The sequence below is a fragment of the Portunus trituberculatus genome, chromosome 45 (assembly GCF_017591435.1).
Source record: "Portunus trituberculatus isolate SZX2019 chromosome 45, ASM1759143v1, whole genome shotgun sequence".
Classification (NCBI taxonomy): Eukaryota; Metazoa; Arthropoda; class Malacostraca; order Decapoda; family Portunidae; genus Portunus; species Portunus trituberculatus.
In genome coordinates, this window is record NC_059299.1 from 8092480 (window position 1) to 8119342 (window position 26863).

The 26863-nt window shown below is 40.4% G+C and overlaps 2 protein-coding genes across 5 annotated transcripts in view; one reads left to right on the forward strand and one right to left on the reverse strand.

Annotated features, from left to right (window-relative positions):
* Positions 1-19051, forward strand: part of LOC123519437 (transmembrane protein 151B-like) — a 114971-nt gene extending 95920 nt beyond the window's left edge. For all 3 annotated transcript variants that reach the window (XM_045280732.1, XM_045280733.1, XM_045280734.1), the window contains 7 exons: positions 2042-2164; positions 5750-5908; positions 7142-7300; positions 9758-9879; positions 13121-13196; positions 15152-15361; positions 17286-19051. In XM_045280732.1, coding sequence (XP_045136667.1) covers positions 2042-2164; positions 5750-5908; positions 7142-7300; positions 9758-9879; positions 13121-13196; positions 15152-15361; positions 17286-17825 — 1389 coding nt within the window. In that variant the 3' untranslated portion in view covers positions 17826-19051. The remainder of the gene's footprint in view (positions 1-2041; positions 2165-5749; positions 5909-7141; positions 7301-9757; positions 9880-13120; positions 13197-15151; positions 15362-17285) is intronic.
* Positions 19052-21206: 2155 nt separating this feature from the next.
* On the reverse strand, positions 21207-25353 carry LOC123519438 (heme-binding protein 2-like). Of its 2 annotated transcripts, none has more exons than XM_045280735.1 (7): positions 25332-25353; positions 24876-24950; positions 24497-24550; positions 23511-23643; positions 22585-22762; positions 21863-21973; positions 21207-21395 (listed from the first exon to the last, which is right to left on the reverse strand). In XM_045280735.1, the coding sequence occupies exons 2-7, from the start codon at positions 24945-24947 to the stop codon at positions 21326-21328; spliced, it is 618 nt and encodes a 205-aa protein (XP_045136670.1). In that variant the 5' UTR covers positions 24948-24950; positions 25332-25353; the 3' UTR covers positions 21207-21325. The 2 variants fall into 2 exon arrangements, with proteins under 2 accessions (XP_045136670.1, XP_045136671.1); XM_045280736.1 differs by having other exon boundaries at positions 25317-25336.
* Positions 25354-26863: the final 1510 nt, after the last annotated feature.

A 26863-nucleotide genomic window follows, 5' to 3' on the forward strand; every position in this document is an offset into this window, starting at 1 on the left:
TTAGATTTGGTTAGGTAAATGTTCGTCTTGTTAATCAAACATTTTTTTAGTCTTCCTTATCTTTTTTCCTCGAACATTTTTAGTTTATCTTCAAATTTGATTATAGAGATATATTTCTTAATAAAAACATTTCCCCTCTTCCTAATATATCCCTTTCTTTTCCCATCTTTCATATATATTTACTCTTTTTCCTCCACTCTTACATATTTTCCCCTTTTTCCCATTTTCTCTCATTTTCCCCTCTCTTCCAACATTCCCTCATATTCCTGGCCAATAACAACCACTGCCATAACGAGTATTCCCCTCATATTTCGCACCAGACCACCATTCCCTCTCCCCTTCTTCCCCTCACTGGCCTTCACTCCCATCACTCCCCATTATTCACCCTTCCTCTCCTTTACTTTCCATTTTCCCATTCATTCACTTTCTCTTCATCACTCCCCTCACTTCCCCTCACTTCCCCTCACTTTCCCCTCTCAGTAAATAATTGAGGTGGTTCATTATCGAGTCAGGAAAAACGTGCAGTAATATTAGATCCAATTTTTGTTACTGCATTCTTGTTGTTTTTATTTGTTTATTTATTTTTACCATGACCTCGTTAAGTGGTTAGTTAAAGAGGTCATTTGGTAGTTAGGTTTGTTTGTTGTTTAGCTGTTTTAATCATTTGTGTGTGTATTTTTTCTTGGTTTTCGTTTTTTTCTTATTTTTTCAGTTTTTGTGTTTTTCTTCTCCTGTTCGTCTTTTTTTGTCTTTTTCTCTTTTTTTCCTTGTTCTTATTTATGTATTTCAACTTTCGTTTCTTTTTCTTTTTCTTTTTCTTTTCTTTCTCATCTTTTTCATTATCATTTCACTTTTTACGTATATTATCTTTGTCACTATTATTATTCCGTTTTCGTCTTTGTATTTTTCTCTCCCTCTTTCTCTCCTATTCTTCTCCCCACTTTTCCTCATTTCCTTCCATTTTCTTCATTTCCTATCGTTTCCTTCCTCTTCCTCCCGTTCCTCTTACTCATCATTTTTCTCTTTTGTCTTCCTTTTGTCTCTTTCTCCCTCCCTCCCTCCCTCATTCTTCTATTCTTTCTCTCTCCTCCATTTGTCACTGATATTTTTCTCTCCTCTTTCATCCATCTTTCTTTTTTTCCTTCTCAGTTGCTCTCTCTCTCTCTCTCTCTCTCTCTCTCTCTCTCTCTCTCTCTCTCTCTCTCTCTCTCTCTCTCTCTCTCTCTCTCTCTCTCTCTCTTTCTCTTTCTCTTCTGCCTTTTCCTTTTTGTCCCGCCTTTCCTCTGTTCTCTCTCCATTTTTATAAGGTTTCCTCTTCCCTCCCTACTAAAACTTTTCCTACAATATTTTTTCCTCCTCCAAACTTTCCTCCTCCTCCTCCTCCTCCTCCTCCTCCTCCTCCTCCTCCTCCTCCTCCTCCTCCTCTCATCTTCCTCCTCGTCTTCGTATTATTATTTTTTTTCTTCCATTTGTATTACCTCATCTTCAATTTTGCCGTTTTTATTTCAGCTCTCTCTCTCTCTCTCTCTCTCTCTCTCTCTCTCTCTCTCTCTCTCTCTCTCGTTTATTTTATGTATTTCAACTTCCTAATTCATTTTTTTCATTGTTTTTTTTCCACCTTTTGCTCTTTTCTTATTTATTTTCACTTTTTTTCTTCATATTTTTCTCTTTATCCTTCAGTCACATCTCTTTTCTTTATCTCTTGCTCTCATTTTTTTTTTTTTTACTTTTCCTTGATTTTTCCGCAAGTCTTTGAGTCACCTTCATCTTTTTTTCTGAAATTTTCCTTTTTCCTGTAATTTCTTGAGTCACCTTCACCTTCGTCACCTTCACGTTCTTTTTTCGTAAATTTTTCCTTTATTTTTTTCCGTAAGTCCTTGAGTCACCTTCACCTTTTCTTCCTTAACTTTTCTTTTTTCTGGAAGTCCTTGAGTCACTTTCACCTTCGTCACTTTCACCTTTTTTTCTTAACATTTTTCCTTATTTTTTTCTGTAAGTCCTTGAGTCAGCTTCACCTTCGTCGCCTTCTTCGCCCCTACAGCAGGAGCCGGAGCGTCAGGGGGTGTGCGATACGCTGAGGCACAGTGCCAATTGGAAGTGCTTCATCTTGACCCTGCTCATCCTTGCCTGCCTCGCTGCCATCGCCTGGTGCAGACTTACTCAGGTAGGTGATACTGGCTGGTGATTCATTGTACCTGCCTGTCTTTCCTGTCTGTGTGTCTGTCTTTTCTGTCTGTGTGCCTGTCTTTCCTGTCTGTGTGTCTGTCTTTTCTGTCTGTCTCTTCTGTGTGTGCCTGTCTTTCCTGTCTCTCTCTTCTGTGTGCCTGTCTTTCCTGTCTGTCTCTTCTGTGTGCCTGTCTTTCCTGTCTGTCTCTCTTGTGTGTCTGTCTTTCCTGTCTGTCTCTCTTGTGTGTCTGTCTTTCCTGTCTGTCTCTTCTGTGTGCCTGTCTTTCCTGTCTGTCTCTTCTGTGTGCCTGTCTTTCCTGTCTGTCTCTTGTGTGCCTGTCTTTCCTGTCTGTCTCTCTTGTGTGCCTGTCTTTCCTGTCTGTCTCTTCTGTGTGCCTGTCTTTCCTGTCTGTCTCTCTTGTGTGCCTGTCTTTCCTGTCTGTCTCTTGTGTGCCTGTCTTTCCTGTCTGTCTCTCTTGTGTGCCTGTCTTTCCTGTCTGTCTCTTGTGTGCCTGTCTTTCCTGTCTGTCTCTCTTGTGTGCCTGTCTTTGCTGTCTGTCTCTCTTGTGTGTCTGTCTTTCCTGTCTGTCTCTCTTCTGTGTGTCTGTCTTTCCTGTCTCTCTCTTGTGGTCCATTTTCAGCTGTTTTTTTTATTTCATTTTTCGTCTCTGTTTTATATTTTTTTTATTTCTTTATTCTCTTATTCTTTTATTACGTGTTTTTTTTTCTTTTTTTTCATGTTTTTTTTCCCTCTTAAGTTTTTTTTTATCTTTCTGTTTATTTTTTTCTATTTATCGTGTTTTTTTTTTCTCATATTTGTGTTTTGTTTGTTGTTTATCCCTTTATCTATTGTTTTTTTGTATTTTTCAGTATTATTCTCTCTTGTTTTCGTTTTTTTTTTTTTGTAGGTTTTTTATTTGCATGTTCATTTGATTTATGTGTCTCTCTCTCTCTCTCTCTCTCTCTCTCTCTCTCTCTCTCTCTCTCTCTCTCTCTCTCTCTCTCTCTCTCTCTCTCTCTCTCTCTCTCTCTCTCTCTCTCTCTCTCTCTCTCTCTCTCTCTCTCTCTCTCTCTCTCTCTCTCTCTCTCTCTCTCTCTCTCTCTCTCTCTCTCTCTCTCTCTCTCAGGATTCGTCAGTGATTATCTTGCCTTTTTTTACTATTTTTCCTCTACCTCTCTTTTTCCTTCTCATAGTTTTCCTGTGTCTATTTTATTTTCCTTTACCTTCCTCCTACCTTCTATTTTTACGTTGTCTTTGTTTCCCGTCTTGCTCCCTCTCCCCTTTTGGTCTTTTTTATTTTCATCTCTTTCCTTTTATCTTCCCTTCCATCATCCTGCCATACCTGATTCTTCTCTTTCTTTATTTTTATTTGGTCCTTTCCACCGTGCTGTTGTTCCGTCAATCCTCTTAAAAATGTTCTTAAGTCTCTGGTGTTATTTTTTGCACCTGCCCTGCGTGAGTCAAGAAGGGTTGTTGGTGTTTGATTTTAGTCTTCTTGTTATTCATTCGTTTGTTGTCTTGTCTGAGTTTATTTGGGTTTGGTTTCTCATGTTCTTTGTGGTTGTATTCCCTCCCTTCTGTGACCTGGAATGAGGGAAATGTTTGTATCTATTGTTGTTTTCTTATTCTTAAAGTGGTGCCGGAATTGTATTGTTGAGAATCCTTACTTTATTATTCATTCGTTTGCTGTCTTCTCTAAGTTTATCTCTTCGTTCTGTGACCTGGAATGAGGGAAATGTTTGTACCTATTGTTGTTTTATTTTTTGTGGTCTGAAAGTGATGCCTGAGTTGTATTGTTGAGAATCTTTACTTAACCTCTTCAGTATCAGGACCTTTTAATTTTCATTCTGCTTCGTATTCGTTGGTTTCATACAGCTTCAGAAACTTATGTGAAGATTAAAATAGTGGAGACTCTGGCCATAGACCCTTCCTGGTGTAAATGAAATCGTCTAATCACACCAAAAGTTCATGATAAAAATGCGTCTCAGTCCTGAAGGGATTAATTATGCGATGAATAATTGGGATATCAAAAGTAAGGGGAAGGAAATTACAGGATGAGCAATAAAAGAGGTCAATTTTAATTTCATCACTACTTGAGTTTTAGTGGTAAAAATCTCCACTTTTTAGAATTATGAAATATGGTAAATAGCTCTGGAATTAAAAGTTAGATAGATAAAGAAAATAATTGATGGAAAAAGGTATAAGCATAATGCATAATCACACGAATTTTAATGAAAAAAATCTCTACTTTTACAACATGAGGCGTGGTAAATAACTCAGTAATTAAAAGTTAGATTATGTCCGAGAATAGATAAAAATGTAAATACTGCATAGCTACACGAATTATAATGAAAAATCTTGACTTTTACACTATGAAATATGATAATGGATAAAAGAAAGACTTGCAAATAAATGAATTATAATTACGAGAGTTATGAAGAAAAATAACTCGGTGTATCAAAGTGAGGTAAATGAAAGAATACAGTGGAAGGAGAATAGAAGAATAGAAGGTTAGCAATGAATAAACGAAAACTTGTAAAATCTTGACGTAAAAAAAAAAAAGCGAACGGGAAGGGAAAAGCTGCAATTCTGTTTGTTATTTGTTTCCTTTCCCTGACCCAAATCCTCTTTTTCCCTCTTGTCCTCTCACTTCGCGCCTTTTTCTTGCCTCGTCTCCTCTCCTCACTCCTTCCTCTCACTCTTGTCATCTTTCTTTTTCTCATCTTTATTCTCTCTCTGACGTCTTTCCCTTCTTGTGGTTTGTCTTATAAATGTCACAATATTCTCTTTTTTTTATTCAATTCCTCTTTCGTCTTTACTAATTCTATCTCATTTTTTATCTTCTTTCTCTTGCCTTTTTTTTCATCTTTCATATTTTTCCTCTCATTTATTACTTATATTTCACACCTTCCTTTTACTCTTTTTCTCTCTTCCTCTTCTCTCTCTCTCTCTCTCTATTCCTTCCTGCTTCCATTTTTTATTCCTTTACTCCCTGTCTTTCTTTTATTCACTCTCCCCTTGTGTTCTCTCTCCTTTCTTGTTTCCTCTCCCCGCATCTTACAACTCTCCCTCTTCCTTTCCTTCCTCCTCTTGTTCCCTCCTTCACTAATTCTCTTTTGTTCACTTTTCGTTTCTCTCTCGTTCGTACTTTTTTTTTTCTCTCTCTCTCTTCTGTTATCTTTCCTCTGGTTGTGTTTTCTTTCTTTTCATGTTGTTTCTTGTTTCTTGCTTTTAATTATGTTGTTTTTGTTTTTGCTCTTTTGGTTTTTGTTGATGTTCTAGTTTTTGTTGCTGTTGTTTTTGTTCTACTACTGCTACTACTGCTACTGCTACTGCTACTGCTACTGCTACTGCTACTGCTACTGCTACTACTACTACTACTACTACTACTACTACTACTACTACTACTACTACTACTCTACAACTACTACTACAAGCATTATTCTACTCTGCGACTACTACTAATACTAATACTAATACTACTACATTGCCATTATCATTATCACAACTACTAACATCACCACCATTCTCCTCATTCCTTATACCACCACCACCACCACCACTATTTCCCGTCTCTCGCAGGTAACAAAGGTATTCCTGGACTTCGACACCTTTCCCATCACCATGACCCGTAAGCTGAGTGCCTGCGAGGACGGCTACCTGTACATACCTGTCGCTTTTCTGGCCATGCTTTACCTGGTGTATCTTCTCGAGTGCTTCCACTGTCCCACCAGGATGCAGGTAACTCGCTCTCCTCTGTGGATGCGTGAGTGGATAAATGGATGGCTGATTAGGTGGATGGGTAGATGAATAGATTGGTTGATAGGCATAAAGGTAGATAGGTGATTAAGTAGGTAATTTGACGGATAGATAAGTAGTTCGTGATTTAGTGAGCTAGTTTTCTTTTATACCATGTGGGCTTTTTACAGGAATTTATGGGCTAAAGGGGATGCTTTTTGGGGTACCTCCTATCTCAAAGCCCACCCGCTAGGAAACCGTTGCCCCGAGTGAGGAAGCTCAACCTACACTCGGACCGTGAACAGGATTCGAACCCGTGCGCTTGAAGACCCCTCGGACCACAAAGCACGCGTGGTTCCACTGTGTTGTTCAGTTATTTAGTTATTGAAAAGGATGAATAGGTAGATAGAAAGATAAATAGAGATAGATAGATAGAGATAGATAAACAAATAGATAGACTGATAGAGTACATACACATATAAAGATAGCTAAAAGAATAGAGAGAGAGAGAGAGAGAGAGAGAGAGAGAGAGAATTACTTAAGCAGACAGTAAGGTGCGTTAGCTCAGTGTTATCAGTCACGCTTTACCTGTATTTAATTAAACTTGTTAGGCAGGTGAGCCATTTAAGTGAGTAAGGGGAGAGAGAGAGAGAGAGAGAGAGAGAGAGAGAGAGAGAGAGAGAGAGTAAGGTGCGAGCTCAGTGTTATCAGTCACGCTTTACCTGTATTTAATTAAACTTGAGCAGGTGAGCCATTTAAGTGAGTAAGGGGAGAGAGAGAGAGAGAGAGAGAGAGAGAGAGAGAGAGAAATTAATGGTGGTATCTGTTTTGATTTTCCAGGAATTTAGTCTCTCTCTCTCTCTCTCTCTCTCTCTCTCTCTCTCTCTCTCTCTCTCTCTCTCTCTCTCTCTCTCTCTCTCTCTCTCTCTCTCTCTCTCTCTCTCTCTCTCTCTTCTCTTTATCCTTCTCTCTTACACTCACCCTTTCCTCCTCCTCTGTTTATCTCTCTCATCTGCTTAAACAATTTCTTTCCTCTCTCACTTACTTCACCCCTTTACATTCATCCTTACTTCAATTTCAGTGTCTGTATATACTCACTCACTCTCCCTCTCCCTCACAACCAACAACACAACCTTTTTCCAGAAACCTCTAAATCACTCACTATTATGAACACAAACACGAGCAACATCGAATGAAAGTCTCCCTGGAGCTTTTAATCACCACTCTCTTTGTCAGCTGACCCACACCACCCCAGCGTCGCATGTCGAGGCAATGATAGAGGCGATGAGAGCAGCCCAGCCTGTCATTTGGTGGAAGGCAATGTGCTATCACTATGTCAGGCGATGCAGACACGTCACTCGGTACAGGAACGGGGACGCTTACACAAGCACACAGGTAAGGGCAGATGTGGTTGGTGGGAGTCAAGAGAGACGTGTGGGAGTGAGGGAGCAGATGTGGCGTTGTAGGAGGTATAGTAAGAACAGGTGTGAGAGTAAGATCCGTATACAGAAACGCTTCACTCTCTCACCACGACTATTTTCCAAGGCCACAGAGATGATCAGCCGGGTTTTCAAGAGTGTATCTCCAGTTGATAATGTATAAATCTTGTCACTCTGCCTCTAGAACCATAAAACTTGTCACTCTGCCTCTAGAACCATAAAACTTGTCACTCTGCCTCTAGAACCATAAAACTTGTCACTCTGCCTCTAGAACCATAAAAACTTGTCACTCTGCCTCTAGAACCATAAAAACTTGTCACTCTGCCTCTAGAACCTTAAAACTTGTCACTCTGCCTCTAGAACCTTAAAACTTGTCACTCTGCCTCTAGAACCATAGAATCTTGTCACTCTGCCTCTAGAACCATAAAAACTTGTCACTCTGCCTCTAGAACCATAAAATCTTGTCACTCTGCCTCTAGAACCATAAAATCTTGTCACTCTGCCTCTAGAACCATAAAATCTTGTCACTCTGCCTCTAGAACCATAAAATCTTGTCACTCTGCCTCTAGAACCATAAAATCTTGTCACTCTGCCTCTAGAACCATAAAATCTTGTCACTCTGCCTCTAGAACCATAAAATCTTGTCACTCTGCCTCTAGAACCATAAAACTTGTCACTCTGCCTCTAGAACCATAAAACTTGTCACTCTGCCTCTAGAACCATAAAAACTTGTCACTGCCTCTAGAACCATAAAACTTGTCACTGCCTCTAGAACCATAAAAATATTGTCACTGCCTCTAGAACCATAAAAACTTGTCACTCTGCCTCTAGAACCATAAAAACTTGTCACTCTGCCTCTAGAACCTTAAAACTTGTCACTCTGCCTCTAGAACCTTAAAACTTGTCACTCTGCCTCTAGAACCATAAAACTTGTCACTCTGCCTCTAGAACTATAAAAATTGTCACTCTGCCTTTAGAAACATAAAACTTGTCACTCTGCCTTTAGAAACATAAAAAACACCTTTAAAAACTCGTGTCAATTTAAATAAACCCTTTTGGAATGGTGAAGGTGAAGCGCAGAAGTGTTTGAGGATACGACCCTAAGAGTGAAGAATACGTGTGTAGTGTTGGACTTTAAGTAGGTTTGGAGGGGAGGTCTCTTAACAGGTGTGAGTGAAGGTAGTATGTACGTATGTGTAGTGTTGGAATCTAGACAGGTGTGATAAGACAGTAAGGTATATAAGGACAGTGAAAGGACTTGTTATTAGGAAAGGTGTGAGAATTTAGGCAGGTATGTGAAGACAGGTGTGTTAAGAGGTTAAAGGATGTAAGGGGATAAAAGCCAGGTATAAGAAGGAAAGGGTGATAAAGTGGTGTTTACCGAGGCATTAAGAGTAGGAAGTCATTAAATATTTGATGACAAGACTAGGAAATTAAAACCAGGTGTGTTTGTTTACCTATTCATACCCTCCCCTGATGTCTACCTGCCTACCTCTATTCCTTCTGTGTATTTCTCTATTCTATTTTCTCTTTTCTTATCCTTCTTTCTCATTTTACCATTTCTACACCTTGTTTACTTATGTTTGTATTTTCATTCTAGAAACTTATTTGTCATCTCTGTTCTTCTATTCCTTCTGTATGTTTCTCTATTTTACTTTCTCTTCTCTTATCCTTTATATATTTTTTTTATTTCTACACTTTATATTCGTATCTTTATATACTAGACACTTATCTGTGTACCTCTATTCCTTCTACACAGCTCTCTATTTTGCTTTCTCTTTTCTTATCCTTCCTTCTCATTTTATCATTTCTATACCTTGTTTATTTATATTCGTTACTTTATACTAGACACTTACCTATCTATCTATCTGTATACCTCTATTCCTTCTATATATTTCTCTATTTTGCTTTCTCTCTTCTCATTATTCTTTCTCATTTTCCCATACCTATATCTTCTTTACTTATGTTCGTATCTTTCTTCTAGTTTCTTACCTACAGTATATGTCTACCTGCATATTTACTCGAGAGTCTGTATTTTCTGTTTTACTTTCTTCCCTTATTCTCCTTTCTTATTTTCTCATATCTACACCGTGTTTACTTATATTTGCATCTTCATATTTTAGACGCTTTCCTAATTGTCTTTCTGTATTCCTTCTACATATCTCTTTTTATTTTCCTTTTTCTTATTCTCCCTTTCTCATTTTCTCATATCTACACCTTGTTTTCATTTATTCCTAACATTATGTTCTGGACACTACCTATTTATCTACCTCTATTTTCTATTTTCCTTTCTCTGTTCTTATTCTCCTTTCTCATTTTTCTATACTTACACCTTGTTTACTCATTCATATCCTCATTCTACTCTTACCTATCTGTCTCCCTGTCCAGTTACCCACCTGTCTCGTCTCCTCAGGTGTTTTACGAGCGCGTCAACTCTCATTCCGTGGGTACCTGCTTCCTCTTCTCAAACTGTGGTGCTAAGGACATCTCCAAGAAACTCGTGAACCTCTCCAAGTACGCCTGCACCAAGATAAGGTAAGGTAGATATAAGATAACGATTCATTGAGTGTTAGATTGAGACTTTTTCAGCTAAGGGTAACGAAATTTCTGTTAGCAAAGTAAAGATCCCTTGAGGTGTCAGTTTCTAAAGATTGGTGTATTTTTTGTGTTGTTGTTAGATTGAAGGTGAAGGTAAGGTAGGTGGAGAGACAATGATATGAGTGGATGGTGGAAGTGAAAGGGGAGAAGTAAAGGCGATGCAATGCAGGTGAAGAGGATAAAGAAAGGAGGAGGAAGAAAAGCGGAAAATTAAGGGAAGAAGAGAACTGGAAAAATGACAAAGAAGGATGACTGGATAAATGGATTAGAGACAGAGAGAGAGAGAGAGAGAGAGAGAGAGAGAGAGAGAGAGAGAGAGAGAGAGAGAGCAAAAAGAACTCGATTTCATATTTCTTACTTTACTACCTTCCTTTGCTTATTCCCTACTTTATCTCTCTCGCCTCCATTCCCTCCCTCTTCCTCTCATCCTCCCCCTTCCTCCCTCCCTTCCTCCACCTCACTGCAATCAAGGTAAGCTGATGAACTCGAGGAAATATGTAAAATTCACTATCCTCCTCCTCCTCCTCCTCCTCCTCCTCCTCTTCGTAGGACATAAAGCAGGTTGATAGTAATAAAGTCTGTTGTTTAATTTACGTTGCATACAAAACAAGACTTAAGTTCTCCGAGGCTTTAGACTTTGTGAAGAGATTAGTGAAGAGAAAATGATGTCTTTGTCTGTGCTATTATTTTTTTTTCTCTCTTCTTCTTCTTCCTGACTTCCTGATTTTCACTTTCTTTCCTCTTCTTCATTTTCTTCTTTGATTTTTTTTTTGTACTTTTATATTAATGTTGCTATTTTTTTTCCTCTTCGTCTTCTTGATTTCCTGATTTTTTTTATTTTCTTTCCTCTTCTTCCTCTTCTTTCATTTTTTTTTTTACTTTCATTTAAATTTTTTTTCTCTTGGTCCTTGTCTATTTTTTTCTTTTTTATTAGTCTTTTGTCTCTTCCTGATTCTTAACTTGTCCTCATCCTTTCCTTCTCTTCTTCCTTTTCCTCCTGATTGCTTCTATTTCCCTCTTGTTTTCTGTCTCATTATTTTTCATGTTTCTGCATCCTCTTCCTCTTCATTCATATTATATTTTGCTCTCTCTCTCTCTAATTCCTGCCTCCTCCTTCTTACTCTTCCTCTCAATGGCATATCTTCCTCTCCCTAACTCATCTTCGTCACACTTCCTCCTCTTACTGACTCTACCTTCACCTTATCCTCCTCTTCCTCTTCCTTCTACTCTTAACTCCTCTTCCTTACTCTTGCTCTCTTCCTCGTTAGTAATATTTTTCTCTTACTAACCCCTCTTCCTCCTGGTCCTCTTCCTCCTCCTCCTCCTCCTCCTCCTGCGCCTCCTTCAGAAAAGAATGTCCAGGAATGGAGACGATAGATTACCCAGAAGTTTAGAAGTGTCTCATTTACTTCATGTTTGAGTCACCCTTATACTCTGACAAGCAGTGGTATTCAAAAGAAAACGGAGATAGGAGAGGGAGTGGAGAAAAAATGTCGCAGAGAAAATAATCGCACGGTCAAATTTGTAAGGGGAAGAAGTGTCGTAGGTGGGGATGGGTGGGGGGGTGGAAATACCGTAAGGAATGGGAAGAAAGTTGGAAGAAAATGGATGTCAGAGGGAAGAAAATGTATTGTAGGTAGTGGAGGCCAAACTAATGTAATGATTTTTTTTCTTTTTTTCTGCCAGAGAGAGAGAGAGAGAGAGAGAGAGAGAGAGTGACTTTGAAGACCTAAGAGACTGAAGACCTTAGAGACAGTTGGAGGACGTGAGAAAGAGGAGGAGGAGGAGGAAGAGGAGGAGGAGGAGGAGGAGGAGGAGGAGGAGGAGGAGGAAGTCGAGTAAGAGAAGAAACACCATGTAAATTCTAATGTTTTTGTGCACGAGCGTGAACGAGAGAGAGAGAGAGAGAGAGAGAGAAAGTAACCCACCTCCATAACTTATAACGAAGCTCATTTCTACCATATCTTCTCTTTTTTTCCTGTCATCTTTTTCCTTGCTATTTATAAAGCGTAATTACGTGCGGGGCCTACAGGTGTTGACAAGGAGCGGCAGGTGAGGACAGGTGACGGCGGTGCTCCAAGGCCACAGTCCTGTCCAATCTCTTTCCCTTCCCAGCGTAATGTTTTTCCAAAGTTTTGATGACGATTGTAAATATTGTTCCATCTTAACTTCTTCTGTATTATGATGCGTTTTCATATTCATTCTGGTTACTATTTGGTGATTTTATACAGCTTCAGAAACTTATATGGGGATAGAAATAGCAAAGACTCAAGGCATTAATCTTCTGACTTCCACAGATCCTTCTTAATGTAAATAAAGTCGTGTAATCATAGCCAAAAATCATAGTAAAAATTTATCTCAGTATTGAAGGGGTTAAAAAGGTCTGATTGTGTATTTGGAACTGTCTTTAGAGATGTTGCAGGCTTTTCTTTGATCTCTCTCTCTCTCTCTCTCTCTCTCTCTCTCTCTCTCTCTCTCTCTCTCTCTCTCTCTCTCTCTCTCTCTCTCTCTCACTTCTTTCTTTTCCTTCCTCTTTTCTTTTTTTCGTGTTTTCTCCTTCGTTTTCAATAATAATTTTTTTCCTCTTTCTCTTTCTCTTCCCTTTTTTCTTGTATTCTTTTTTTTCTTTCTCGGTAATATCAGGTTCATCTTTACTTTTTTATTCTTTCTTCTCTTCCTTTTCTTGCTTCTATGCTTCTATTTCTTCTTCTTCTTCTTCTTCTTCTTCTTCTTCTTCTTCTTCTTCTTCTTCTTCTTCTTCTTCTTCTTCTTCTTCTTCTTCTTCTTCTTCTTCTTCTTCTTCTTCTTCTTCTTCTTCTTCTTCTTCTCCTCCTCCTCCTCCTCCTCCTCCTCCTCCTCCTCCTCCTCCTCCTCCTCCTCCTCCTCCTCCTCCTCCTCCTCCTCCTCCTCCTCCTTTTTCCTTTCGCTTCCCTTCTTTTTTCCTCTTTCTCTTCCTGTTTCTCACCTTTTTCTCCTTCCTTATTGACTTCCTCCTTTTTGTGTGTTTATTCTTGTTTTGGGTTCTTTTTTTTTTTTATTTGTGACCTTATTGCATCTCCTTCTTTAACCCTCTTCTTGTTAATGTTTCTTCCACCACCACCACCACCACGACGACCACCACCACCACCACCACCATTTACTTACCAGCTAACACGTGTCTGTTTTTTTCACCCGACAGAATCTCAAAAGGATTTGCATTTGCCAATTTGGAAGCAGCGAATGAGTTTGAGGAGCAGAGGGCACGTTTCTTCCAGGTAAGAGAGAGAGAGAGAGAGAGAGGGGGGGAGAGGGAAAATATATGGAGCGTGGTGGTAAAAGCGAGAGGTAAAATGAGAAGTGAGAGGAGACAAGGGAGAGAGGGAGAGGAGAGAGAGAGAGGGGGGGGAGAGGTTAAAAGGAGAGTAAAGGTGGAGGAAAGAGTTCTAAGTGTAAAGTGGAGTAAAGAGGAAAGAAGAGACAAGGAGAAGAGGAGGAAGAGATGGAGGAAGGGAGGGGAGGAGGAAGGAGGGGATGGAGGAAAGTAGGAGAAGGAGGGAGTTATTAAAGTGAGTATTCTTGAGAGAGAGAGAGAGAGAGAGAGAGAGAGAGAGAGTAAAATATTCCATGCATTCATGATATGTATAAATAAATCATATATGAATTAGAATCTTAAATAAACAAGAAGGAAAAATTGAGTTACATGAAGACAAAAAAAAAAGAAAGGAAAAAGGAAAAATAGAATAGGAAAAGATAAGAAGGAAAACAAAGGCGAAGAATGAATTAAAGATATCTTACCCTTTCTCTCTCTCTCTCTCTCTCTCTCTCTCTCTCTCTCTCTCTCTCTCTCTCTCTCTCTCTCTCTCTCTCTCTCTCTTTAATATCATGAAGACTTGCTTTCCATTTGCAACAAAGACTTCTTACCTTAGAGAGAGAGAGAGAGAGAGAGAGAGAGAGAGAGACTCCTCCACTCACTAAACTTCTCCCATGAGTCTCTGCATCCATAACTCTAATAATGGAGAGACTTTCCCTCCATTCCTTCCACATCCCTCCCTTTCCTCCCTCCTTCCCTCCTGACACATATGCTGTCCCTCCATCCCCCTCCCTGCCTCCCTCCCTTCCTCCCTCCAGCTATTCTCCCTCCACCTACTCTACATTCTTTCCTCCTCTCCCGCCACTCCAAACTGCCCCTCCTCCACTCTCCTCTTCCTCCTCTTGCAATGCCATCCTCTCCTCTTTCGTCTTTTTTCTCTCCCTCTCTTTCTTTTCTTCTTTATGTATTTTTTTTTTCACATCCGCTCTCCATCTCCTCATTGCTTGCCCCGGGTTCAAAGAAGAGGAGGAAGATGAAGAGGAAGATTATGCTAGCCTTGCTGGAGAGGAGAAGGAAGGAAGGAAGGGAAGGAAGAAGCTGGTGTGTTTGTAATAGAGGAGGAGGAGGAGGAGGAGGAGGAGGTTGGAGGAAGAGAAGATGCTAATGTACTGACAGAGAAGGAGAAAAAGAAGATAGGAAGCATTTAGTGATGGTAGAAAAGGTGGAAGATGAAAAGGAACGTAAGAAGAGGCGAGAAAAATAACAAATAAATTATCCACTTTAAGAAAATGCACTCACTCGCTCACGGTCATCACCATCATCATCTTACTCATACTCTTAAACACTCTATCGCAAACATACTCATCCTGAAACACTAATTCGTAGCTATGTAGGTTCTAATCCCATCTAAATCTCTTAATTCTCTTAATTCTTCACTCGCATATGTTCTAATCTTATTTATTGCAACTAATCCTTTACTTTTATAGACCCCAATCTTGTCTAACATTCCGTAATCCCACTAATTCATAAATTTGTAGATTCTAAGCCCATATAGATCCTTTAATCCTCTTATTTCTTCACATGTACTCTTTCCAATCGTACATAATCCAACTAATCCTTTACTTTTACAGGTCCCAATCTTCTCTAACCTTCTATAATCTCACTAATCCATAACATTGTGGATATTAATCCTATATCAATCCTCTAATCATCTTAATTCTTTTCACGTGTACGCGTTCTAATCCTATATAATCAAACTAATCCTTTATTTTTACAGATACCAATCTTCTCTAACCGTCCAATTCATAACTTTATAGATTCTGATCCCATGTAAATCCTTCTAATCCTTTTGTACACGTTATAACCCTATCTAACTCAACTCACCCTTCACTGCAACTTATTGTAATCCCACTTGTGCAGGAGAGTGAGAGGAGAGACGACTACATGGAGATGAGAGAGGGACTGGATCTTACTAACGTGGTGTTCCGTGAGTTTGTGATCGCAAGACGTGACAACAGGCGGCCCCCGTGGTATGTAAGGCACGTCGTCTTTTGGGTCGCCTCCCTGCTGCTCCTCTCGTGGCCTCTGCGTTTCCTTATCGAGTATAACACTACCTATGTCCACTACCAGGTGCGTGGCGGGTGATGGGGGTGTTAGAGAGGGAGGTTAGAGAAGTAAGGAGATAGTTAACCCCTTTAGTACTGGGACGCATTTTTATTTTGAGTTTTATGTATGATTAGACGATTTTATTGACATTAGGAAGGGTCTATGAGGGTCAGATTAATGGCCAGAGTCTTCACTATTATAATATCACTACTTAAGTTCCTAAAGTTGTATAATATCACCAAATAGTAACCAGAATGAATATAAAAATGTGTCATGGTACTGAAGAGATTAATTAAGAGTGTTAGGAAGGGAGAACAGGGAGATGATGTAGTAGTAGTAGTAGTAGTAGTAATAGTAAGTGTCCATGTATATTCTCTCTCTCTCTCTCTCTCTCTCTCTCTCTCTCTCTCTCTCTCTCTCTCTCTCTCTCTCTCTCTCTCTTTTGTTTAATTTCGCTCTTTGTCTTCTTTCTTTTTTATTTTCTCTTTCTGTATATTTTTCTTCTTTCGTCTTTCCTTTTGGTCTTTTTTTGCATGTTTTTTTCCCATTTATTTCTGTATCTGTATGTATTTATTTATTTATTTTATTATTTTGTTGTTGTTGTTTATTGTTTTCTTTCTTGTTGGTGGTGGGAAGGGGTGGGGTGATAGGAAAAGAATTGGTGACCTTCGTTTTCTGTCACCGAGGTCACGCCGGAACCCGTTTTCTATGTTTCGTTCCTTGACAGTGATTTGATTTGGCTACACTGTGTTTTTCTTCTTTTTTTTTTTTTTTTTTTTTGCAATGTTTCGTGTTTCGATGAAGGAATGACACCAGTAGCTACTCTTCTTTTTTTTTTCTTTTTTTTTCTCTTACAAATGTTTTTATGTCTTGTTTTGATGTTATTTTTACTACTGTTGTTGTTGTTGTTGTTGTTGTTGTTGTTGTTGTTGTTGCTCTCAATATTGATTATTTTAACACGAATATTTTATTTCTTGCTTTTATTTCTATGGCCTTTTTTGTGCGATTTTTGTGATATTTTTATTATTTTAGCCATGAACTATTTCTACACTGTATGGAGCGAAGGATTTATTTTTCAGGCTGTGTGTGTGTTCGTGTGTGTGTGTGTGTGTGTGTGTGTGTGTGTGTGTGTGTGTGTGTGTGTGTGTGTGTCGCTTTGTCCTTTGAGTGGGCGCCGCAGGTGGTGGTGGTGGTGGTGGTGGTGGTGGTGGTAACAATGGTGATGTTATTTTGCTTTTGTAGTTGTTGTAGTTGAGTTTCTCCCTCCTGTAAAAATCCTGCTTGAGAATCTTGCCTGAATGTGTTGTTTGGTCTGAGTTTGCCGCGGTGTGTTGCATTACCTCTGAGTTGGTGAAGTTTGCCTCGCCTCCCTCAACTCAAAGGTCGTGTGTGTGTGTGTGTGTGTGTGTGTGGACAGTGTTGCGTGTTTGCTTGTTGTCCGCGGAATGTTTAATTGGACGATGCTTGTATTTTCTGTTGACTTTACGTTGGTATGTCCGCTTTACACTCTCTCTCTCTCCCTGTCTTCTCTCTTCCTCTTTACGTGATTGTTTTTTCTTCGTAAGCGGAGTTAACGAGTTTACTTTTAGTGTCAGCATTTCATACCTGATGATGTAGTTACGGTGGACACAAACAAACAAGCCAACAAGCGTCGGGTCAGCAAAGTTGCAAGAGAGGGAGTGACGCGGCTGGAGATATACAGATAAAGAAATAGGGCCAGGGAGGGAGGGAGGGAGGGTGGGTGGTCAAGGCAGGTGGCGAGATCAATGTTACGCCAGTACCTACACTCCCTTCGGCCTTTTCTCTGTCTTATTCACTCACCCGCGGCCACGACCCTCCGCCCGGAAAGGCTTATTGGGAAGGGAGGGACAGGTGGGTAGGCACCGCCCACCACAGCTGGTGGGTGGCGGGTTCAACACCCTCACACTGTCGGGTGACTCTTTTCCAGGTGACCAAGCTGTTCGGCGTAAACTACACCACGCCCGTCAGCGGAGGCCGCGCCTCGAGGGGCTCCGCCACCACCGACAGCCACGATCTGGAGGTGACCATCGCCAACAATTGCACGCTGGTGCCGTCGTACAGCGAGGCGCTGCTCATGGAGGTGTCGGCGCCAGTGGACGCCAACGGTAACATCCCCGGCAGCCTGCCCGCGGCGGCCTCTTCTGCCAGTGTGGGCTCCGAGCTGGCGGTGAGCCTGTCCCTCGGCGCCGCGGCCTCCAGGACCTCCCTGCACAACGGCTACGTCCTCTACCACGCCTCACCCCTCGTGCCCTGCGTGCCGGCTGACCCCTTCGAGGGCTGCGGCTGCACCCTGCCGGCTGAGGCACCTCCTGACTATGATGATGCCCTACGAGTGTCGGCGCCTCTCCTGGGCTCCATGTCCCCCTCCCCCCTGAGACGATCTCACACTGAGAGGGACATTCCATCTACGCCCCGCCTCGCCCTGCCCCGCCGATCCTGTCACTACGACCTTGAAACCCAGCTATGACCGCCCCCTGAGCCTCCTCACCCTTTCAACTCCAGCACAACCCCGCCCACCCCTGACCCGCCCCCCCGTCCCACCTCCCTTCTCCCACTAACCGCTGCCTCCCTTCCTTCACCGCCCTCATCACCAGACTCTCCCACGCACCACGGCGACCCCCTCCTCCACCCAATCAGCCCGCTGCTCACGCCCCAGAAGGCTCGTTGGTGCGGCAAGTGTTCCTGAGCTGCTCCGCGCCGAGCCGGCCCGCTGCTCACCGTCAGATCGTCAACATTTACCCTCGATGTCGTCCCTGGCTTGCTGCCGCTGAGATATGCGGGGCAGAGCTGGTGCTGCTGCGCTGCTTGAGTCGCCCGCGGCTCGGAACACGCTTCATGTCTGGTGCTTCATTGCTATAGCGCGCCTCGGCCTCCTTACTTTTGGGTACTGCAGGAAGAAAGTACTGGTGGCTCCCGCTGCCATAACAAGCTGCAGGGACACAAGTCGGGTGACTTTTTATAATCAAGGGAGTGGCACCTGGTCAGTTTTGTTCCTGTGTGACCCCCAAGTGACTGCCACAGACTGGCCCAGAGGCAGGTTACCCCTTTTCGCGTGTACAAAACGCGGTAAAGAAAGCCCAGGTGTCCCAGCGTCGCGTAATTGCCTTGGAACACCGCTGACCCGCCGCTGAGCGCTCCTGGCGCGGCGGGACGGCGGAACTCCCCCTCCCCGTTTTGTGGGAGACTCCGCTTTGCTTTGTTGTTGTGATCTTTGTTGTTTGCAGGACAGCTGTACAAGGGCGGCGAGAAGACATGCCGCTAGTTTTTGATACTGTACTAGAAATTTGTCTTGGAAGAGAAACCAAGACAAAGAATGGTAAGTGGGTCTCTTGGTGGAGAGTCTGGGAGAGTCACTCCCACCACAGGTGTTCAAGACTCACCAGAGGATGTAGAGGGGCAGGTGGATGGCGGACACAACCACCTTCCCCTCGCCACACAACACACAAGCAACACAAACACTCGCCAAGCACAACAATGAATCCTGCAACACTTCACGCCGACAGCAATTTGCTCTAAAAACTTTCCGTAAACCTCCACTTGAACCTGAAAGCGAAGGAATTCATGCGAGAAACACATTAGCCTCTTTCTTTTCTCCAGTAGGCTGCCGTGTTTTTTCGATGCGCGGTTACACACACACACACACACACACACACACACACACACACACACACACACACACACCACAACGTCACACTTCCAAAAAAAACATTCTAACAAACTCTTCTCTCTTTCACACACTTTTAACCCTCTTCGTTGTTTTTTTTTTTTTTTTTTCCGCGCGTTGCCGGAGCTTTGTGGGCGAATCTTGTCAGGGAATCAAGGCAACGGAACGGAAACTCGAGATTGGAAGGGCGTGAACTGAACCTTTAAAATTATGCAATAGAATGTTCAACTTTACGTGGCGTCTGTGTTGATGATGGTGGTGGTGGTGGTGGTGGTGATGGTTGTGGTGTCTGCTTCCACTGTAAATGCCCCCGGGGTGTTTTCAATGGTGTTCTATGGTGTTGTGTCGATCTGTGTTCAATGGGGAGTTCAATGGTACGTGTATGGTGTGGTGGTGGTGGTGGTGATGGTGATGTGTGTCGATATTTTTTAAGCTTTCGTATTTGCAGCGTTTTATGATGCGATGTTGAGAGAGAGAGAGAGAGAGAGAGAGAGAGTGAGTTAGCAAAGGTATTATAGGTAAGCTTCTCATTATAAGCTTCATTTAACTCAAAAAGCAGCGAATGAAACAGCAAACAATACATGTGACTCGGGTTCATGAAGCAGAGAGAGAGAGAGAGAGAGAGAGTCCATACTATCCTCCATTGTTATTTCCTCAAGAGAAAGAAGTGGTGATGGTGGTGACAGGTAATAGTGATGGTGATTTTAATACCTCCTGCAGTGGTGGTGATGATGGTGACTGCCTTAATGGTGCCGGTGTAGAGGGATGGTGATGATGGTGATGGTAATGGTGTTGATGGTTATTGTTGGTGATGATAGTAGTGGTAACGGTCGTAGTGGTGTTTGCACGGACTGGTGATGATGTGATGATTGCTTTTTTGGTATTGTTGATAGTGATGGTGGTGGTGGTGGTGGTGATGGTGGTGGTGGCGGCCTGCTTCACTGTTACGTTGCGTTGTTTGTTGTCCACTTGAAGGAAGAACAAAAAATATAGTGACCTAGATAAGAAAATTAAATAGTTCACGAGTTTTTATTCCATTCCACTAACTTATTTTTCTCACAAACTAATCTTTTTTCAATGTCTTTTTTTTTTTTTTCATAATCAGCAATCTTCACCTAAGAGGAAGGTTTCAAGACATTTATCCCTTTTTTTTTGCTAACTTTCTCTGACCTGCAAGGGGACTAGCAACTAAGTGGATCTTTTTTCCCTCTCATGTTGCCCTTGGCCAGCTTTTCCCCTTACATGAAAAACCTGTTCTTTTTTTTTTTTTTAACGTTAAGAATTTGTACTTATTTGAATTAGTGCATTGGTCTATTGTTTATTTAAAGGTGGTCTATCTTAGTCTGTCTTTTGTATAGCCTCTTTTTGGCCCCACTTCCTTTTTGTGGATTTGTATTATCATATTTCCAAAGGTAAAAAAAATGTACAGACTGAGATTTCTTTTCAATACTGACTTATCTAAAATCTTGATTGGTAACACTTGGTGGGTAGGAGCAGAAGTTACCTGTCATTAATAACCTAATTACCTTTATTTACCTTTTTCTTTTGTTTTCGTTAGGTAATGCCAAGTCGATTTTTTTTTTTTTTTTTCTTAAGTGATTCTCGTCCGTATTTTGGCGTTACTTTTAATGGTGAAGTTTCCATAAAGTATAATGAAAAATACGTAGCGAGTGTGTCAGAATTCACGTATTATTTTCACCTGACTTTCACGTGTTTTCTTAATTTTTTTTTCTATTTCTCACCGTATTTCCAAGTTCCTATACAGTACCTGATGAAAGTAGGAGAAAGTTTTTTTTTTTTTTTGTATATTTTCACTTGATTTCATACAGTCATCTTTTCCTGAGGACGTTTCATGCAATTCTTCCTTTTGTTTTCCTGGCGCTGGGGTATTCTTAAACATTCCTCACGTTTCATAACTATTTTAAGAAACCGCTTAACTGATCACCCAGTTTCCCATGACTGTGTAGTTTTTATTTTCTTTTTTCATTACTGGCGCAGATTACGTGTTCAACTATCGCTAGAACTATAGAAACACCTTTGATAAATCCACAAACTTCCACCAGTGCCTTGTAAATTTAACACGGCTCTGACTTGTTTGAAGAATAATACTATTTCGAAAGACCATAAAAGAAATATGTAAAAAGAAAAAAGTAGATGAACAGATTAAGGAACTAAAACAAAAGGTCTGAGCTAAAAACAACTTTATTGACTCAATTGGAAGGACACAAAGCAAAACAACACAAAACAGGTAAAAGTGAAGTCATCTTAGAAGTAGCACGAGAGAATGTGACATTTTAACATCCTTACATCTTCTTCATATACCAGACCTCGTTCCGTCGGTTCAAAAACTTCATGGGAGAGTCGTAGCCAGCCCTGAGGTGGGAGAGAGCGGAGAGATTAGTGGTGGGAGAGGGAGAAGAGGTTAAGTGGGAAGGAAAGACTGTCAGAAGGTGAGGGAGATTGTTAGGAATGTGCTATGACTGAGAGAGGAGAAAGGGGAGAAGAAAGATGGTGAAGAGGAAAACGGGAAAAATGAAGAAAGAGGGTCAGAAGGAGAAAGGATAGGAAAAAGATAGGGTCAGAAAGGAAGGGAGGACGAGGAAAAAGAGAAGGTGGATAGGGAAGGGAGGAACAGGAAAGAGAGAGAATGAGGAGAAAATGGAGAAGGAAGAGGAAAGAAAGATGGTCAGGAGGAAAGAGGAGGAAGAGGAAAGGGAAAAGGGAGAGAGAAAAAAAAGAGAAAGGGGAAAAAAACTCAAAAAGAAAAGCAGGAGAAAGAAAAGAAAAGAAGAGGCTCAGGAGAAAGAGGACCAAGAAGACAAAGAGGACGAGTCACTTACATGTAGTAGGTAGAGAAGTCTGCGGGTTCCTTGGCATTCACGAGTGACTCCTTCAGTAGCGTTGCCTGGTATTTCCACTGCGCCATCTTCGTCAGGAAACCTCCCGTAGTTCTGTGTGGAAAGGTTGTTGTTGTTGTTGTTGTTAAAGATGGTGGTGGTGATGAGTTTATTTTTATCTTTTTTTTATGTATTTGGGACGCTGGGTTAGAGAGAGAGAGAGATTGAAATGAATAGTAGATGAAAAAAAACTCGTTTAATGCTGTTCTAAAAGTGTTTGGTTGTTTTTATGCATTATTTTTCCCCTTAAGTGTTTAGCATTTTTTTTTTTATCATAGTCTCTTTTTTAAAGTTCTAATAATATTTTCCTTATGAATGCTACATAATGGCACTAATGACAACAATAATGATGATAATAGCACCAACCGTAACGAAAAAAGAACTAAACCCATCATTGTTTTTAACAACAACAACTTCTACTACTACTAGTACTACTACTACTACTAATAATAATAATAATAATAATAATAGTAATAGTAATAAAAACCACTAATACTAATACTACTTCTACAACAACTACTACTACTAATAATAATAAATAATAATAATAATAATAATAATAATAATAATAATAATACAATCGCAACCATAACAAAAACTACTGCTACTACTAACACTACTACCACAATTACAACCACAGCTACTACCTCCACCACAACACTCACCTGGCAAACACCATCATGGCGGGGCGGTCCTCCAGGTACACCTCGGCGTTCTCGGGGAGAGGGGTGTCTGCCTGGTGGGCCTTGGGAACATAGAAGCACATCTGGGTCCACCACCTGCGCATGGCGGGGTCCTGCTTCAGCATAGTAGTGACCGGCGCTGTCATCTTGATCTTGGCGCCTGGGATTGGTTAGGTAACGTTAGCAAGTTGGAGGTTTTCTGTTCTGTTCCCTTCTTTCTTTTTTAAGTTAGGTTATTTAGCTTGTTAGATTATGTTTAGGTTTTAATAGGGATTATTTTATGTTAGTTTGAATTGGGATTATCTTTTCATTTCTTTTCTTTTCTTTTTTTTTTTTTTAGTTAGGGTTAGCTAATGTTAGGAATTTTCTTTACTTTTTCTTTTTTGGGGTTAGACCTTTTTTCCCTTTTTTATTAGATTATATTAGGAAGTTGTGATTTTCTTTTTCTTTTTTTTTTTTTATTTATTTATTTATTTATTTATTTATTTATTTTATTTATTTATTTATTTTTTTTTTTTTTTTTTTTTTTTTTTTTTTTAGTTTACGCAAACCCAACTTAGGGATTTTGTTTTCTGTTTCCTTGTTTCTTTATTTATTCATTTATTCATTAGGTTAGCTTAGGTTAGGAATTTTCTACTACGCTCGTCAAACACTAAACTGAACCAACAATTACAGAAAATTTTTAAAAATAACTCGGAAACAAACCCTTAATTACAGGTAGAAGTATACACAGGTAGACTCGTGCCCACCTTTGTCATTGAAACTCAAACAAATTGAAACAGAAACATGCCCTCAAAAACTTAACTAAACCAGCAATTAGTGATAAAAAAAAACAGGTAAGTCTAATAAAAAGAAAAAGAAAAAACTCAAATACAGGTAGAAATATTCACAGGTAGACTCGTACTCACCTCTGTCATTGGAACCGGTGATGTAAGAGAAGAGAGGGAAGAAGGACTGGGACATTCTGCTCATAGTGGGTCTCATGGATGTACTGCTGTGGCACACCCATCTTGCAGGCGGGTAGAACCTCTCCTCGTAGTCCTGAGAGGGGAGGAATGAGAATGAGAGAATTGGGAGAAAGAAAGGGGGCCAGAATGATGCAGAGATTGAGACAGCAAGAAAATGGAAAGGACAGTTTGAGTGGGGAGAGGAATGAGTGAGAGAGTGGAAGGAAAAAGGGAGATCAAAAGGATGGAAAAAGCGAGACAGCAAAGAAGTGGATAGGATATAGTTTGAGTGAGGAGGAGAGGAATGAATGGGTGAGGGAGAGTGAGAAAGTTGGGAAAAGAAGGTACTCAGAAGAATGCAAAAAGTGAGATAGCGAAAAAGTAGAAAGGACAGTTTGAGTGAGTGGGAAGGAATAAGTGAAGGAGAGGGAGGAGAGAGGATGCAGAGAGAGTGAGGATAGTTTGAGTGAGGGAGTGGGAGGAGAGATGGGGTCAGAAGGAAGCAAAGAGAATGAGACAGAGAAATAGAGAGAATAGTTAGAATGAGAGGAGAAGAATGAGTGAGAGAGTAAAAAGAATACATGAAATGAGAGGAGAGAGGAAGTGAGAGTGCGTTGAGGAGTGAGAATAAGGGGAAATGTTAAAAAAAAAATGAAACAAAGATGAAAGAGGAACAAAAAGAAGAGGAGAAAGGAACGAACAAATGAAAAGAGGAGGAAAAGAAGGAAGTTTAAAAAGAACAATTAATTAAAAAGATAAGAAGAAAACATTACAAACCACATGTCCTCGCTTAACAAAGGCAAAAGAAACATTACGTGCCAACAAAACAATACTCGTTGCAGACTCACGTACATCCGGTAAGTAAGAAAAAAGAAGAAAAAGAAAAAGCTAAAAAAAAAAAAAGAAAAGAGAGCAACAGCGGCCTTAGGAAACACCTGATGACTCACCTTTCCTTTCCTGATGACCTCGTAGGGCGCCGTCTCGTCCACCTCCGACTCATACTTGAAAAAGATCAAAAAGTAAAGTCAAGACACATTGCTTTCTCGAACGCGACTCAGGTTAACTCCTTCAGTACGGGGACGCATTTTTACCTCGAGTTTGGGTATGATTAGACGATATTATTTACTTTATGATGAGGCTATGGAGGTCAGAAGTTTAATAGCTAGAGTCTTCACTATTTAAATCTCCACATACGTTTCTGGAACTGTAAAATCACCAAATAATAAGCAGAATGAATATGAAATTGCGTCTTGGTACAGAAGGGATTAAGTGACCCAAGGCAATCTGCAGCAGGAATAGCAATAAGAGAAAACGTCGCTAGCTTACCTGCGCCTCCGCCAGGTGTACGTAAACCAGCTGCACCGCCACCAGCAGGGAGAGAGCCGCCGCGACCTTCATTTTCTGTAGGAGTGGTAGCAGTTGTAATGGTGGTGGTGGTGGTGGTGGCATGATTCCAAAATGTTCCTAATTCATCTCTCCTCTAATGTGATGTTGTGTAGTAGTAGTAGTAGTAGTAATAGTAGTAGTCATAATATCCTCTAACATGTCTTTATATTACAAGAAGATAAAGAAATAGATAGCAGTACACTAATATGCCACAAGCTTAGTCGTAACTCCAAAACCTAACATTACTCTAACATATTCTAAGCACCAATGATATCTCGTGAGTCAATATCAACAAGTCTACACCACATCAGGAATTGTTATTTGAGGAGTCACTCTGTTGGTGTGTGGTAGGCTGTGGTGGGTCTGAGGGCACGAACACACCTGTGTCAGACTCACCTGTGTGTTGTGTGGAACTGAGTGAATGCTAAGAGATGCGGACGCCTTATATACGTGTGTGTGTGTGCGTGCGTGCGTGTGTGTGAGTGCATCCTTATATAACTCCGTTTTACACACTTCAAATCATCAAAACTTCTTATAACAGCAGCAAAACACGCCTTTTTTATACCAAGACCTGGACAATTCCACAAAAAGCATTAAAAACACTAAAAAAGTAAAAAAAAAAACACTTATATACAGTATTACACAAGAAACAGGAGAGGATACGTAACCTGCGGGACTCTTTACGTAAGTAGCAAATTTTGGTCGTCATGCTATGGCAACACAAACACCCGTGCATACCTGGATGATCCTCCTCGACTTCCTCTTCCGCTGCGTTGCTTGTTCTTCATTTTTCCCGTAACCTTGAGACCAAACCAGCAGCAGTAGGATGACTCGTAACTATGTCTTACGTATTAAAATTAGTAGGAGTTTGTTGATAATTTGTTGATAAGTTGAAATGATGTAATTTTAATCTGTTTATTTACAAGATTATTTTTTTCTTACTTTTCTTTCACCAGTTTTCTTTTTTTTTTTTTTTTTTTTTTTTAGGGTTACAGTAGCAGATGAAAAGTTAGTATTGGAATCTATTTATGGTTTGATATTTTCTTTATGCTTTTCTTTCGCCAGTTAGTTTTATTTATTTATTTATTTTTTTTTTTTTTTTTTTTTTTTATTTTTTTTTTAGAGTCACATTTGCTTAGTGGCTTACGGGGTTTGTTTTATAGATGCAGGATGCGCTGGTAATAAAAAAAAAAAAAGTTACTATTTTAATCTATTTATACTATCATGATCCTCTTCTTGCTTTTTTTTCGACAACTAGCATTTTTCATTGAATTTTTCTTAAGGTTACATTAGCAAAGGATTGAAAGTTCATTGTTTTTCTACAACTTTTTTTGTTTTGTTTTGTCTTTCTATTTTCTTTCCAACAGTGCGAGTTATAACAGAAGAGCTAGGAACATTATGAACACTTCAGAGACAACACTAGACAATTCACTTCTTTTTCTTTTCTTGTACCTTAGTTTTCCTTCCCTTTTACGAGCTTTATTTATGGGAAGTGATGTTATGAGCGTATGTTATCTCTCTCTCTCTCTCTCTCTCTCTCTCTCTCTCTCTGTGTGTGTGTGTGTGTGTGTGTGTGTCCCATCATTATTAACGCCGCGATCAGCCAGTATTCCCATTCTTTCCTCCGCCTCCTCAGTCCTCACCGCCAGGCTCTATAGAACACACTCCCTCTTTGTCTTCGCTTCTCCATATGGGTAGTGGAAGGTAACATATGGGCTTTGTTTACTTCTTGCTGCCTTTTCTTCTTCTTCTTCTTCTTCTTCTTCTTCTTCTTCTTTGTTTCGTTTTCTTTTCTTCTTTTCTTTTCGATACGTGTTTATTGTTTGTATTTCATTTTTTTGTTTTTTTATTAACATAAGAATCGTGTATATATTTCTTTTTATCAATGTAAGTCTTCAGTGTGCCTCTGTTGTCTTTTAGTAACATTA